The sequence below is a fragment of the Pyrus communis genome, chromosome 2 (assembly GCF_963583255.1).
Source record: "Pyrus communis chromosome 2, drPyrComm1.1, whole genome shotgun sequence".
NCBI classification, from domain to species: Eukaryota; Viridiplantae; Streptophyta; class Magnoliopsida; order Rosales; family Rosaceae; genus Pyrus; species Pyrus communis.
Window position 1 is genome coordinate 35452216 of NC_084804.1, and position 16757 is coordinate 35468972.

Sequence of the window (16757 nt, forward strand, 5' to 3'; positions counted from 1 at the left end):
GTCATGTTCCTCGCCCCGAGAAGGGTGGCTGGCATGCACAACCGTTCGAGCAAACCGTTTCAAGGGGAACATTTGCTTACTATAATGATGATGCGGCATCGATAATATTGCAAATAAATTAAAAGAGTTGTTAAGAGGGAATCGGATTTTTTACGACATATTTTCAATGGAGAGGAATGCAAAGTAACACGAACCCATCAAACCATGAACTGAATATTTTAGATAAGAGCCGAGCCGGGCCGATCCGATCCAATCCACTTCAGTCCAGTCTGCTGAGAGTCAGTGGTTTGTAGCAGTGCTAAAATGGGGGAGTTGAAGTTTCAACCGTCCGTCCCTAATGAGACCCTGAAAACAGCATAGTGATGATTCAAGCTTCTTCGGCCTTGTAGTCTGTGGACACTCCCCATTGCTCCTGCTTTTGCATTTCGGCATGCGAAGAATATCCACATGATCCTCTGGTGTACAAGTGCCATTTCACACCTTCACACATTCACAATCACAGCAGCATCATCATCATTATTATTATTACTGAACCATATAGACAAAGGAATCTAAACTCAGGGCTCGATCAGTTTCAATAACTTACAATATGCATGGCTCCCAAACTAGGTACATGTGGAAACCTGTGCACAGGCAAGGCCTCGCTGATAATGACCTGCTACAACCTTCGCTATCTACATCCAGATTGTCGTCTCCATTAACCTGATGAATACGTGATAAGACGACTCTTTAAGAATAACTACTGTGAGGTAGCAATATCAGGGACATAAGAAATTAAATTATGTGAAGAAGAATGAAACAACTCACATTAGTACAGTTGGCCTTTTGTCTTTTTGCCAAAAAGCCTGCCGAAGAAGACTGCTGGGGAAAAGAAGTCTGTCCCTGGCAGCAGAAGATTCAATAGCAACAATGCAGTGTGACGCAAAGGGTGGCAATAATGCAAACTCGTGTCTGATTCTTGCTGAGACCATCCTCAAGGATTCAAACAAGAAACATCACTGTACAATTGTTCTGATTTATCTGGAAAGCCATTTGAATGCTCTTCACGGCTCAATACACCGTTCGTATTGCTATGACAAACACAAGTTTCCCGCTTTCCACTGCAGCTGGTGTCAAGGGTGATCTCCTTTTTGGGATTATAACAAGAACAAGTTTGATCATATGCTTTAGCGATTACCTGTTTATAACTGCAGCATTGACCTCAACAGTTATGACACAAGCACCGAGCAAAGACTCAGTGGTGTGCTGATAATGAGTTCTTAGTCTCCTTCCCTATCACTCAACCTAATGAACACTTGGCAGTCAACAATACAAGTGATACACCAGATGAGGACTCAAATGTAGGTCAGCTAGACGAAATTGAAACATAAAAACCTGTTCAAATGTTCCGACGACATTGTTTTTCATTTAATATCAAGAAAAAGTAGAGACATCCCCTGCAACCCCAGACTTAAGTTTCAGTGTAAGATTGAACCAAAAAACCATTCAGGAAAACCTGCTTATATGTCCAATCCAAAGCCAGAAGGGGTATCTGGAAATGAATACTCTTCTAAAAACTCCTAAAAGGACACTTAAAAAGTCAATAAGAAAAAGAAAAACTACACGAGGTGGCATTCTGTGTGCGTTGGGGGAGTGGGGGAGAGAGGGGGTGCCTCTGCCTGGGAGAATTTAAAACAAGTTTCAATTAATGTTAAATCCTATATCGAAAATTTAAGGCCTTGCATTGCACAAAATGAACTCCTTGGACCCTCCACCCATTGCTGTTTAGTTTTAGGTTGGATTGCTTAACTTTCACAAGATATGATATCAGGTAATCCATCCACGTGCTAAGACCAGTTTGGTCACACATGTTTTACATCACCCAATCCACGTGTTTTGCTTAGGGAAACCACTTGGGAACGGATGCGTCGGTAATAGGCCTAGCAAACGGGTCGTGTCTGTCGTGTTCGTATAACACATATTATCTTAATGGGTGCTTAACAGGTCGGGACCCGACCTGTTATGAAAAAATATTTGTTTTCTTAAATTTGCACATACCACACATTGCCACATAAATATTACTTCAAAATATTAAAACACATTTGTCGTTTAAGTACTACATCTACACTCGAAAATAAGAGCCTAATAAAAAAATATCCATACACTACTAGTCTATTACAAAATATTAAATGTGCAAGGTTATGCAAAATGAAATAGTTTTTATTTTCAAGGTTGTGACGTCTTTCTCAAAAGTTTAAACCTTGCCAATGGAATTCAAAGCTTGCATGTTATTCCTTTTACAAAATCCTCAATTTTCATCGATCATTATGAGGAAATTGTATTGGAACTTTGGCTTGATCTATTGCCTTCAACAGTTATGTTGATGATGTTTTCAGTAAGGTTTTCCACGTCAAAACTCTCTTCCGCATAAACTAAGTATAGAAAAACCAAACATTAAAAACCATATCCATATCCATATCCATTCAAATTCACATATCCATTTCAATTTCAATTTTACATATCCAATTCAATTTCACCTATCTATATCCATTTCAAATTCACATATCCAATTCAATTTCAAAATCCAATTCACATATCTACAAATCACAATCCAATTCAAATTTACTTTCAAATTCACAATTCAATTAAAAATACCTTGCACTTGGAGTTTGCAGCCTTGCTTGCTTTGCTTGTTCCAAATCTCCAAACCTGGAAAACAAATATAGACCCCACTTATTAATTTCAAGTAAATAGCCCCCAAATGAAACATAGATACAAATAAACTCGCGACGTTCACAATAAAAAAAAGGACCTTCCTACCAATTGTCAATATTTGGGACAAATAATTCCATACAAATAATTAAGACATTGCATCTACTACAGCAAAACAAAAATAGGTGGGGCGTCACTACTCTGTCATTACCTGCCTCACAGGCCACCTGAATTCTAACCTCCCCAATCCCCTGATAACATATCCCCAAAAATACAAAATTCATACCTTTAGCATGTGCTTGCTTGTGCGTGGTTCTCTTGTGGCTGCCGGAGTCGAGTTGAAGGAAGTGAACGGAGGAGGATGCGAGAGAGATGCGGATTAAGTAGACGGCGCATGAGTAAGTCTGGAATAGAGAGATTAGAGTGAATGAAAGAGAAGAGAAGGATAGCCTCCGACCTAATGCACAATGGACGACTGAGATTAAATCTCAGCCGATCTAATGGTCACCAAAATTTTAAATTTAATTATATATATAATTATTATAGTTTTTAGGGGTATAAAATTGTTAAATTAATATATATATATATATATATATAATTATTATAGTACTTTTTTAGGGGTATAAAATTATAAAATTAATATTTTGCTTATCGTGTATCGTGTTATCCACATATATACCCAAACAACCCGTTATCTTAACATGTGCTTATCGGGTTTATCCGATAACGATCCGATTTGTAATCGTGTCGACCCTTCATTTTGTGTTGTGTCGTGTCGGATTATTGGGTCGTGTCAGGAATTACCAGACTTAGTCGGTCAACATTTTGTTGTAAAGCGTTACATCAACTTTTACAAGTTTAGTATGAAAACATAGCGTAGAATAAACTAAGAATCAAGATTATGATCAACTCCTTTAAGGTCATTTATCTTTTATCATTATTCTTAAATGGAAAAGTAAATATCTCCTCAATTGTATGCTATTATTGTCCTCAAACTGATTCTGATCCATGCATGTCGAACAGCAGTAGCACTAAGACTACAACAGGGTACTGGCTGAAAAATAAGTAAATAACAAGACTGCAAGAGAGAACAACAATAAATTCATCCTAACCCTTCCATTTCATTTAGGAATTTTTAAAATAGTAGCGTCATTTTGAATATTTAAAAGCATATCAGAAAAGCATGACATAAATACTACTGAAAGCACATTGCTGATATGAGATCGAGCAAATATAATTGTGTGTGTGTGAGAGAGAGAGAGAGAGAGAGAGAGAGAGAGAGAGAGTAATACTTTACCGAATTATCACCAGACTTTGCCAACTGAATAGCATACTTCATGAAGCTGAAGACCGAATGTGAGTCCTCTTCACTGAATCCAGTAATGCCTTCGATATTACTGTATTTAAAAGGTAAAGGACAAACAAAAAAACGAGTCAGGACAATATTAAACAAATATGATTTGGCATTTGTGTGCTGGGAATGCAGAACGAGGAGCCCCCAGCAGAAAAAGGAAGTAACAAACCCACACTGCAGAGGTGCAGATAAAAAAGAACTTTTATCTAACTATCCCATATAATGCCTTATACTTGTGCCATAGCTTGCACTGTTCTTCCCACTCTTCTTTTGATGATGCTGCATACTTGCAGACCTAAATTTAGTGGATTTAGATGTTCGCCATATTCTTGTTCAACGATAAATTTGGAGACTACCAGAAGAATAGTAGTTTTCAGATACTATTATTAATAATAAACACTCAAGCAAATCAGATTCAATGTCCAAAATGGGATAGTAAGTTCATGCGGATGGGATCCAAATCATTGTATATACAAGACAAGGTCTACGAGGAATTGCACAAAAGTGAAGTATTAAGTAAAAAAAATGCTAAGACCAGATTGGAATTCAGTAAAACGCAATTAGCATAACAACAACAACAACAACAACAACAAATCCTCATCCCACAAAGTGGAACTCAGTAAAGTGGAATTAGAATGATGCCATTCAATTCTAAGATTATACCGAAGAATAATAATGGTCCTAATTAATATCTTACAAATCCACGGATTTGTCTCTTATGACTACCTTAGGGGAACACTTTGATCATACATCCCCAAAGCCCACTAACTGCTTATCCATGGCTTAACAGCAACTAAAGCCATACAACTACCAGTCCATCATCAAGAACGAGCAAATTCTTTCTAAGCATCTTGAGAAAGAAAAGAAAAGTTCTCAAGTAATCAAGTAGCCATACCTAATGTAAATTAACAGGAGGCCTAACTTCCATAAAGAAAACATAAGCAAGTAAACAAATTAATAGATGATTTATAAGTCATATAGTTTGACAACGAGCTAATTAACTTGTAATGTAAATTTATTGATTGTGCAATATTTTTAAAATTGAAACATTGAAGTTTACATTCTGAAATAAAACAACAACAACAATAACAAAACCTTATCCCACTAAGTGGGGTCATTATAATGTCTAAAATATTACACTAGATAATAAGAATGGACGATACAGTAGATAATCAAACTTAAAGAGCTAATTAATTAGTCGTTATAATGTATTGGATCATGAAAGAATAAAAAAATATTACACTTAGATAATAAGAATGGACGATACATTTGTTCAGATTATTTGTTAATTGTGCTTTTATTACTTTGAGAAAAAAAAAAGTAGTAATTAAACATGATTGAAAGAGAAAAAGGAAGACACACTTTTGTGATAAAGGGACTCAAACTGGTAGGAATTCATCAGCTCCCGTACATCATTTTGAATGCTGTCCAACTGATTACCATTCTGAGAAGCAAGACATAAGATCACAAACGACTGAATTTCTCCTGTAAAGTAAACTAATAGTCAACGGTGTATTTGATACACCCCAAAGATAAGATAGTAAGAACAATGTGGTCACCATGACCCCCCATATCAGGGCAATATCAAGTAGGAGTTGGAAATGTGCACAATTATTAGACAGATTTTTGTAGATATGGTAGGATAACAAGAGATTCATACCCCATTTGGTCAAGCTGATGATTATTGTGTTCTGATAGACACGTTTGCAAGGATATTAAAGGTAACGTAGGACATAACGCCCCAATCCACCATAGAGAGGAGTAGTTTTGTTTGACTAAGTGCTTTGAGCCTTGTGGTTAGGCAATCTTCTACGGCCCTTCCCTCAGTAAATAATCTTTTGTCTGACCAATGAAATGCAATGAAGAAAATCTTGTTCATTGGTTAAGAATATGAACATCTCCGATTTGCTACCGATGAACCCTTTTTAATCGAGTCCAGGTCACACTCAAACATAACATTTTAATAACTAACTAGCATAAATTTAAGATTTATCATTTTTATTCAAAATCATTAGAAAAGTTGCAGTGAATAAAATGAATACTTAATGAATCACAGAATAAACCGCATATGGTATAGACCGAAAAACACAATTCGCAGTAAAAAGATGTTCAATGCATCAACTATACTGAATTGGTTTCTTGTTTTTGTTGTTTGTAAAAATTGAATTGGAAAGGAATTAATTCTCATAAAAGGGGGTTTAGGGTTTAAGAGATAAAAGAGAGAGAGAGAGAGAGAGAGAGAGAGAGAGAGACCTCCTTGAACAAATTTCTTGTGCACCCTGCTTGAGGTGTCGGAGATTTTCCTGCGGCGCCATTTGGTTCAAACAATAGTAAGAAAGAATGTGAAGAATTGGGACATAGCCTGCCGGCAGTAAAGGAAACCAAGCTTACCAAACGAGAGTGTTGGCAAAGTTAGGGTGTATGATTGAAGCAATGGCATCCACCGTAGGCTGTTGGTCAGGAGGGATTGGGATTGGTGGGTTATCCGACGGGTCACTCAAACTAAAATCGTTGAAACATATTAGCAGTTTTGTTGTTTTCTTTCGATTGCTTAATGCATTGAGAGCTCAATTGACTCACAAGAATTCACTCCATCACTTTCTTGCTTCCTGTTGTTGGATATATAACAACAATTGGTGGCACTTGAACTATCAAAATTCAACAAGTACATAATATCATATAATTAGATACCAACCGAATCTATTAACTCACTTTAAACCCCCTACTTTTAGCTTTAAAGTTACATATATATATCATGCTGAAAATAATCACTTAAGCGTTCTAAGCCAAAAGAAAAGCCTACACCAGGTCAAATAAGCTTTTGGCAACACAGCAAAATACACCATACACCACCATAAGTCCATAACAGGTCCATCCTAGTAGGAACCCAAATTTGCAAGTCCAAGTTCCTTTAGCTTGTCATAAAGATGAGATTCGAGAGGCGGACTTCATCTATCCCACTCCTCCAAAAGCTGTGGAACCGCCTTTGATTCTTGCCCTCCTCCACCACCACCACCTGCTGGCATCTTGTTCGTCAATCTATCCCAACCCATGATGTGGGGCAATGCAAACTGCATGAGAAATATTCATTTTCTTACAAGCATTACAATTTTATTGAAATATTAAAGTGCATATCAATCATTGTTTTTCCAGTTATAGAAAACTTCAAATTTATAGTCATGTCATACACTGCAAGCAGTCTTCATAACAGCAAATTCAGCAGTCGTGACAGGAACTGAGAAACTCTCTCTGGTCTTTAGCAGGTTGTTGACAACAGCTGCCAATGAAAACGGGAGGAAAATGTCAACTCAGATAGCATCAATCCCCACATCAGCAAATGACTCAAAAACTTAATTTTATATTAAGTTTCAGTAACCAAAAAGCACACGTATGTGATAATCAATACATCAAAACTTCCAAGTCACTTGGTCAGATTTTAAGTCGATGCCTGGATATATCGCAACTTCAAATATTATTCTTATTATATATAAAGCACGTACAAAGTAACAAATACGAGAAGATAATCCACTTATTAGGGACTTCACATTCATTAAGTACACAAGAGAATATGAGAAGATATAACACGCTTACTTAAGGAAACAAAGTAGCCACTGCCATCCGCATGAGGCTTAATCGATAAGCTCTTCCTCACTTGACCAGCATTACTGTAGCACGGATTGCTCATTAAAGTCTAACTATCTATTTCCAAAAATAATAACAATTTTAGGAAAAAAAGAAAGGATAAAAAAGTGACGCTTTCATATTAAAGCACCATGATCGATATTATGCCATCTGAAAATTGGTTTGAACTTTGATCAAAATCCAGTTCTTTCCATGACGTATGAAAAAAGAAATAAACCCTTGTTACATATGTTTCCACAATAGTGGGAGGAAAATCAACCTTGATTTCATTGAGGGATCATGAAATAGTTCACAAGAATCATTGGGACCCAAGCTTATCAGAGCGCCGACCTCTGTAGCTGATAAAGCAAACATCTGGAAGCAAATGTCATTGAAATTATAAGTCAAGCAGCATGAAGAGAGAGAAGTTCGGGAAGTAAACAATATATAAATCTACATAATGTAAATAAGAAGAGGTACAGAAGTTACCTGTCTCTTTTCCCAGTCATACTTACGTTCACCAATGGCAGGAGTGAACTTCAACATGACAGAACCACGCCGATCAACTACAAGACTTCCAGACTATGCAATACAAAAGGAGACGAATGAGGAGATATGGTATTGTCTCCCTTCAAAAGACATGAGATCAATGAAATTACGAATGAAAAGAGACGTGCGTACTTCCAATTTAGTGAATGTTGGAAGAACAGGAGTCAAAGAGAGGGCAGCTTTGCCTTTGAAGATATCAAAAGAAGCATATACTTGATGAGAACTGGGACCTGAAGGTTCAGGATCAAAAGGTAAAACTTGATCTGTGAGGAGAAAACCATATAAGAGGTAAAACTCGAAATACTAACTGCATAAACTAATTACCTTTAACAGAAAATTTCTGAGTGGCAGTTGAAAATCTGGTGATATGAGTAAAAGCATACATTGATAAAGCATCTCTAGTGCAGATATGGCTCCTGGTTTCCACAAAGAAAATCAGAACAATAATAAGAGAGACGGAAGAATGGAGCGTAATCTTAGGAACGGGATTCAATGGAAGAACCATTCAAAAACCAACATTCTTAAGAAAGAATTATCGCATGATTTTCACCTTAAATTAAAACAATAGCAAAAAGGCTGGAGATGTTCTTCTATTACAAGAATTGGGTTTTACGGATTTACCAATGGGAACCAGAAATAACTGGAAGTAGATAGTATCTAGTATCAACACAGATAAACTGGCAGAATTTAATGATACCAGATTAAATTAGATTTTGAAATTTACAAAACATTGCCACTCAAAGTTTCAGCCTTCACATCCAATACACCTATCGATTTGCAAAAAGGAACCAAATTTTCATTTCTTGGCAGCCAGATTCGATCAATCATGCTTACATTTTTCAGGGTTTTAAAAACAGATAAATTGTAAGGGTTTTTCCTTTTTCTTTCAAAGTAAAACAGAAATTAGTACAAGAAAAAACGGGAAGAGAAATGGTACCTGAATTTCGCGGTGGAAGAGGACAAGACGCGCAACACCTTCAACATCTTTGTTGCTCGAGAGAGAGAGAGAGAGAGGGGGGGGGGGGGGGGGGTGGGGTGGGGAATGCCACTGCTCATGCTTCTGCACTTCTGCTTTGATACCTTTGGAATATCGAGACGACTTGCCGTTTTTCTCGACTCAACCGGTCCACACGAGCCAGGGCTTTTTGAGCTTGTTCGGGCCGGCCCGTGACAAGATGGACCGAGCCTTGACTCGCCCCTTTAATCCCTTATGTATTCTCCCAAAAGCAATAGGATTTACGATAACAACGAGGATTCCAAGGATTACAACTACATGGACTAGAAATTTCTGTTTTGCAAAGTAAATATCAATTTGCTGAAAAAAATATCAATTCTTCTATCTACAATAGGGCATCATTTGAAATTTTGATCCGGGCCTTAAAAAACTTAAGGCATATATTGAATTTGATTTGATTCGCTTTAGACTAAAATTGAACTTCTCACATACACATGAGAAGAAATTAATACCATTAAATCGTAAGGCCCTAAAAATGTGTTTTTTTAGTTGATTTTCGATATACTTCTTAAGAGTTTGTTTTACATATTATGCATGCGATGAGGAGCCATTTCATTACAGACTCGTCCACAAGTGTCAGCTTAGGTAGTAAATTAGGACATGCATGACATGAGTAATTAATTGGCAACCCTTTCTCTCACAAAATGTTTGTCAAACTCTATATGTTTTGTCCGTTGATGTTGAACAGGATTCAATGTTAAGACTATAGCTGAAAGATTGTCACAGTACAAAGTTGGCGTATCAGAAACTGAAACCTGCAGAAAATTCAATAACTGTTCAATCTAGTCAATCTCAATTGCAGTAGAAGATAATGCCCTATACTCGGCCTCTGTGGATGATCGAGAGACTGTTTGTTGTTTCTTGGAGGACCATGATATCAGATTCAACCCTAGAAAACAACCAAACCAGTGGTGGATCGTCTATCATTAGGATCCCCTGCCCAATCTGCATCACTAAAAGCTTTAAGATCCAAGTCTCCCTTAACATATTGAATACCACAGCCCTATGTTGCCCGAAGGTATCTAAGAATTCTCTTGACTACCAGAAAATGAGATTCCATTGGTGCCTGCATGAATTGACTCACTTGATGTATTGCAAAAGCAATATTAGGCCGTGTGAAAGTGAGATACTAAAGAGCACCCACTAAACTTCTATACAATGCTGGATTGTTATACGGTTTCCCATCATCCTTCAATGACCTATTGTAAGGTAAACAGGAAGTGGCACACGGCTTGGAAGACAACATGTCAGACTTGGTGAGAAGATCTGTGACATACTTATCTTGAGACAAAAATATCCCATTTGGTTGCTGTACAATCTGTATGCCTAGAAAGTAATACAATGGTCCTAAATCCTTGATATCAAACTCATTTGCCAAGGCATGAATAACCTCACTAACACATTGACTTGCACTGCCTGTGATGATGATATCATCAACATACAATAAAAGGATCACAATAGAACCACCACGATGCTTGACAATTAGGGAAGAATCATAGTAAGTGGACTGAAACCCTAATGATGGTAGAAACTTGGTAAATCTTTCATTCCATGCCCTAGGGGCTTGTTTCAAACCATATAATGACTTATGAAGCTTGCAAACATAATCACCATGTTTAGAATCAAGGAATCCAGGAGGTTAGGACATATATACCTCTTCTTGAAGAATGCCATGTAAAAAAGCATTTTTCACATCCAATTGTCTTAAAGACCAGCCATAGTGCGTAGCCAAAGCAATAACTAGTCTCACAGTTGTTGGTTTTACCATTGGATCGGAATTCTCCCCATAGTCTATTCCTTCTTCTTGATTGAATCCCTTTACAACTAATCTGGCCTTATATCTTCCTATAGATCCATCAACATTTTTCTTTATTTTGAACACCTATTTGCACCCCACTAAGTTTTTGTGAGGAGGAAGAGGTACCAAGGACCAAGTACCTTGATTATGTAGTGTTGTGAGTTATTTTTTCAATGCATCACACCACACATGAGATTTTAAAGCAAATTTATAGGTAACAGGTTCCATTTTGGTGAGATTAGCCCCTCCATGTTCATGTATCACAGACAGGAATGCAATTTTCTTAGAAATGCCACTCTTCGATTTAGTTTGCATGAGATGCAAATTGAATGTTGGAACAAGTATGACTACTTGGAGTTAGTCAGGCTGGAATTCAGGTACCACAAGGATAGAATAGGATAAGGATTGATCTGCAGTGCCATTAATGGTTGCAGCTTCATTGAGATCACCAGTGAGGTAATTGCTAACTGATATGGCAGATGACATAGACAGACTAGATTCATTTGACAGGTTGTTTGTAGGTATAGGGTGACTCCTAGTGTCCATGAAGGAAATATTTGTGAAAATAAGTTCATTTGAGCAATATCTATGCATGTTATTAACAATTAAAAGGCGGAATCATGCTTGTATGCACTAAAAAAACAAAACGTAACCCATGAAATTCAAAACCTAGTAGTTTTGGTGAACCAAGACTCAACTCAAAACAAAATGAGTTGAGAAATCTTATACCTTTGTTGATTCCTCTTTGCATAAGCAAAAGCTAATCACCCAAGAGAGAGGGTCTTCATTCCTTTCTTCTTATCTCCATGGATTTCTTGAAGGAGGATGGTAGAATGGATTCTCCAAGTTCCCTAAATGGAGAACCTTTAAGTCTTCACACCAAGGAGAGCATTGATGAAGAGACGAGTGATCTTGGATGAAATAGATGCTAGTAATTTCTCCAAGGTGGCCGGCCTCCTAGAGAGAAAATGAGAGCTCGTGTTCTCATCTTTTTCTCCTAAAGAAAACCTTAAGGATGAAATGGCTATAAAGTTGCCTAAACTTGCAATTAAGCCAAGTTTACTATCCCTCACTCTTATGGCCGGCCATATTGGGTTTTTTGGGCTTTGAGGCCCTTTGTGTTTCAGGTTGTCATACAACTTGAGTTAATGGGCTTGACATTCAAATCCCATTAGGCCTTGCGGCCCAAAACTAACCCAAGGTCTATAACGAACATATTTGTTTAATTAATTAACATATTAATTAATCTTAGGCATAAATAATTAAACCATTTAATTATCCTTACTCATCTCCGTTGTTTCTTCAATCTTTACCTTACTTGGTGTACGATCCATTAAGTTCCTTTTAGCGAGGCAGTGAACGATTAGAACTCTTCAAATTGATTGTGAATTGAAACTTACTTTCAATTCTCCCTTTAGTGATTATACACCTGTAGGGCTTCCACAAACCATGAGTGACACCTAATAGTATGTTATGGCTACCCAAGCTAATCAGAAGAGGTGGAGAACCTATTCAGTTTAGGATTATAATGCAATACGGTATTTCTCTAATACAATACTCTTGACCACATTGTTTGGTTTGATAGTTTATTCATGTCTATTATCTAATGTGATTCTCTTACTTATATGATTACCTTGAATGTGATTTGGAACAACTTCCTAAATCTCATTCATACTTTGGCCATAGATTCTCAATCATATCATAGAGTATTCTCCCTCAAACAGTTTGAATGTTAAAGATCCCTTGTTGCGCATTCACTTGCCTCCATGGCTAAGTGGCTTAACCCCAACTATGTCGTGGACATCCTCTGACGGAGTGACTTTGACATAGTCAAAGATCAAGGACCTAACCACAAGACAACTATGATGCCTCAAGTCAAATGACTACTTTGCATTATCCCAACCATGAGTTCTCATGTGACATGAATATGAGAACTCCTTGTTAATCGTGTTCAGTGGACTTATTCTCTATTGAGCACTTACATGCTTGTCTTGGTGTCAATCATACCAATGACTCGAGACCAATCACTCTCCCTAAGAGAAGACATAACACGTACTGATCTTAACAAACTGTTAATGCCCAATTGGCAATCCTATGATCAGGAACGTTTAAGATATGTACACAAAAGAGAATGGTCTCATGAATCTAACTTATTTAGATCACATTCTCCCAATTACATATTCCTTGGACTTATCGTTTAAGTATATAACATTTATATGAGACGACTTAAAACAATAATCTTTGCCCTTTATATTAAACTAGATTAGTTTAACATGTGAAATGTCCGTAAAGTATCATCATATGATTGGTTTTAGGGCACATTTCCAACAGTCCGTTGAACTATTTGAATCAAACTGTGAGGAACTAGACTGAACAAGACTAGGAGAAGAAGCAGAAGGCATAACCATCACATTATCATTGTTTGGCACCAAAACAGGATGATAAACTATTGAGGTAATTACTGGAGAAGTGACTGGTTAAACAGAAGACACTAGGTTGGAATAAGGAAAGTCAAATTCATCAAAGATCACATGCCTTGATATATAAACCCTTTTCTTAGTAACCTCAAAACATATGTACCCTTTAAACTTAGAAGCATACCCAAAGAAAATACACTTTGTAGTTCTAGGTTGGAGTTTGGTACTGTTATAAGGTTTAAGTTATGGGTAACAAGAGCAACCAAAAATTCTAAGATGTTGAATTTCTGGAATTACATGAAAGAGTAGCTCAAATGGAGATGTGTTATTCAATGTAGAAGATGGCATCCTATTGATAAGATAAACAGAGGTTTGAGCTGCATATGACCAAAATAAAGGTGGTAAGGAAGCTGTTTATAACAGTGTGATAGAGGTCTCAATGATGTGGCTATGTTTTGGCTCGGCTAAGCCGTTTTGCTCAAGGGTATAAGGACAAGACATATGATGAAGAATCCCTTTATTCAAAAGAAAAGCTTGAAAGGATTTCCCTATATACTCCCCTCCCCTATCTATTTGTAATATTTTCATAGAGACATCAAATTGATTTGTAATGTATTGATAAAAGGAGACAAAAGTAGGGTAAATATCACTTTCATTGCTTATTGGAAAAATCCAAGTATATCGTGTACACTCATCAATGAAGGTTACATAATATTTGAACCCTTCAATGGAAAAACAAGGAGCTGGGCCCCACACATCACTATGAACTATCTCAAAAGGTTTTACAAACTTAAACTGAGACACAGGAAAATGAAGTTTTGTAAACTTTCCTTCCAAACAGGTAGAACACAACATAGACAGTGAATCAGTACTACAACACACTTTGGACTTTCTTAAAATTTGAGATACTATAGGATTCGAGGGATGACCTAGTCTGTTATGCCATAATCTTGAATTGAGTTGCTGTCCAAGGTAAGCAACATCATAGGCACGTTTTGAAGAAGCACTGGATGTTGGTGAGATAATATGATACAACCCATTATTGCACAGTCCTTTGTAGATTATCCTCCCTATGGTTTTATCCTGAATCCAGAAACAAAATGCATCAAATATTAACCAACAATTATTATCCAAGAAGATTCGATGAACTGACAGCAGATTCTGTGTTAATTTGGGTACACATAGAACGAAATTTAATTTCAGAGAATGTAATGGAGTTTGAAGAACTGTGGAGCTAATATGAGATATGCCTAAACCTTCACCATTAGCAGCTTGCATAGTCTCATTTGATGGGTAAGGTGTTGCAAAAGACAAATTCTACAACTCAGTTGTCATGTGATTTGTTGCTCCCGAGTCGGTGAGCCATACTTGCTGAGATGAAACAGATGGCTGTGGAGAATGAGACTAAGGTCCATAGTTGGTGTGAGTATACATGGCATTCATTGAAACACTAGAATTCTTCTAGAAGAAAAAAACAGCACTATGATTAAAGTTCCCACATATTTGACAACCTGAATTAACCCCCAGCATTTCGAAAATGACAAATATTAGCAAAGTGATTATTTTTTCGACAGATTTGGCAGCCTTGAGAGACATGAGCATTTCTAAATCTACAAGTGTTTGCAAGATGATTATGCTTGCCACATATTTGACAAGTCATCAACGGAGAAGAACCAAACTGTTGTGGAGAGTTTCCCAAAATTCCAAGTCCAGAATTGGGAAAGAATGGCTTTTTATTTCCAAACCTGTTATTAGAATTAAACCTATCCCTGCCTTTATTCTTGTTATTGAAACCTCGATGACTGTTATACTAATAATTGGAGTTAGTATTCTGAGATGGAAAACCACCAGAGTTCTTTGAAGGAAAAGCAGAATGTTAAGCAACCAAAGCAGTAAACATAGGGGCAACATTCATAGTTTCAAGCATTACTTCTTCAGCAAGTAACTGGGAACGAAGATCTTTCAATGAAATAACAGTATCTCGACCCCTAATGACTGACCAAATGGTAATGAACTCAGAAGGTTAACCATTCAATGTAAGAATTACAATATGATCATCCTCAAAATAAACACTAGCAGCTGACAAATAATCTCTAGCTTCCTTAATCTTTTGAAGATACAAAGTGATGTAATCATTACCTTTTTTGATAGTTTGCAGCTTAGATTTCATTTGGAAAATACTGGTTCGAGTAACTATGGAAAATTGTTCCTTCAGACGGGTCCACAAATCCAAAGAATTGGTGTTCCCAATTGCACAAGAAATTGCAGGAGGCAAAAATGAGTTGCATCAAAGCTTTGTCATGCATTTTTCCAAATCTTGAAGGCATCAGATTCAACTCGAGCAGTAGTACTATCAGAAACAACTTCATAATCCCTAGATATCACATCGGAAAATCGAGGAGGACAAGGAGTAGACCCATCAACAAACCCCATAATTCCATAACTTTCCAACAAAAGCAGCATCTGAAAATGCTAGGTCAAGTAATTGGTATCATCCAACTTCATGATTACAGACGTAGAGACGGAGGAGATAAGAGATGTAATAGGCGATTGCAAGATTTGCAACTGAGAGATGGCAACCATTGTTGTAAATTTGCTTCACTGAAATTGACAGAGAACAAAGGTCGAACATTTGGTGTGCGTAAAACCAAACACGAATTCAAGAACCCTAATTTGAGCAGAAAAAACCCCAAATCAAGAAGCAAGATACAGAGGAAAGAATCGCATACATGTGTGAGTAGAAGCGGAAGCAGATACAGAATTCCCAGATCGATGAACCGTAAAACTTTATGCTTATTCCGGCAAAGATACCATATAAACCAAGCTACACATATATTAGAGAAGAAGAAGAAGAAGAAGATTGAGAGAAAGAGAGAGAGATGAGAGAAAGGACTTAGAGAGAAAGATATATCTCAATTGTATTGAAATGTTTTTCATCATCTATAACTGTTTCATTACAAGGCTACTTATACTATCTAAGGTAGCTTACTAACTAAGCTATCTTCTACCAACCTTATAACTGCAAGACTAAACTATTGACATTTGGCAACATCTTAGCCATTCACTTAAGACTCCTAACAAACAGCAGGCGCCTATGCAGACAACCATTTCAATCAAGTGCTTTTGTATTAAAATAATTAATTGAAAATTCACAATAAATTCATTAGGAACCAGAAAAACGTCCAATATTTTAATTTCTCTCTAAAAGGAACAACTATAAATTCCTTCTATGGGTGTCGAATTTGGTATATTTCCCTTGATATATATGCATGGTTAGAGCCATTTTGGTTTGCTAATTAGCTCTAATCCATA

At 36.9% G+C, this 16757-nt stretch overlaps 1 protein-coding gene and 1 pseudogene across 1 annotated transcript; both read right to left on the reverse strand.

Moving 5' to 3' along the window:
- Positions 1-22: 22 nt before the first annotated feature.
- Positions 23-6920, reverse strand: LOC137725119 (tRNA-specific adenosine deaminase TAD3-like; annotated as a pseudogene).
- On the reverse strand, positions 6697-9223 carry LOC137724295 (single-stranded DNA-binding protein WHY2, mitochondrial). The gene is made up of 8 exons (XM_068463041.1): positions 9153-9223; positions 8540-8631; positions 8348-8445; positions 8156-8248; positions 7947-8041; positions 7637-7710; positions 7234-7322; positions 6697-7116 (listed from the first exon to the last, which is right to left on the reverse strand). The coding sequence occupies exons 1-8, from the start codon at positions 9197-9199 to the stop codon at positions 6994-6996; spliced, it is 711 nt and encodes a 236-aa protein (XP_068319142.1). The 5' UTR covers positions 9200-9223; the 3' UTR covers positions 6697-6993.
- Positions 9224-16757: the final 7534 nt, after the last annotated feature.

What these genes read in the sequence shown, in the direction of transcription:
- LOC137724295 (XM_068463041.1), bottom strand. Translation starts at nt 9,199, where the DNA reads ATGTTGAAGGTGTTGCGCGTCTTGTCCTCTTCCACCGCGAAATTCAG. An exon ending in TGGCTACTTTGTTTCCTTAA is followed by an intron (nt 7,323 to 7,636) that starts GTAAGCGTGTTA and finishes TTTCATTGGCAG; the next exon opens with CTGTTGTCAACAACCTGCTA. An exon ending in TTATGAAGACTGCTTGCAGT is followed by an intron (nt 7,117 to 7,233) that starts GTATGACATGAC and finishes TTTCTCATGCAG; the next exon opens with TTTGCATTGCCCCACATCAT.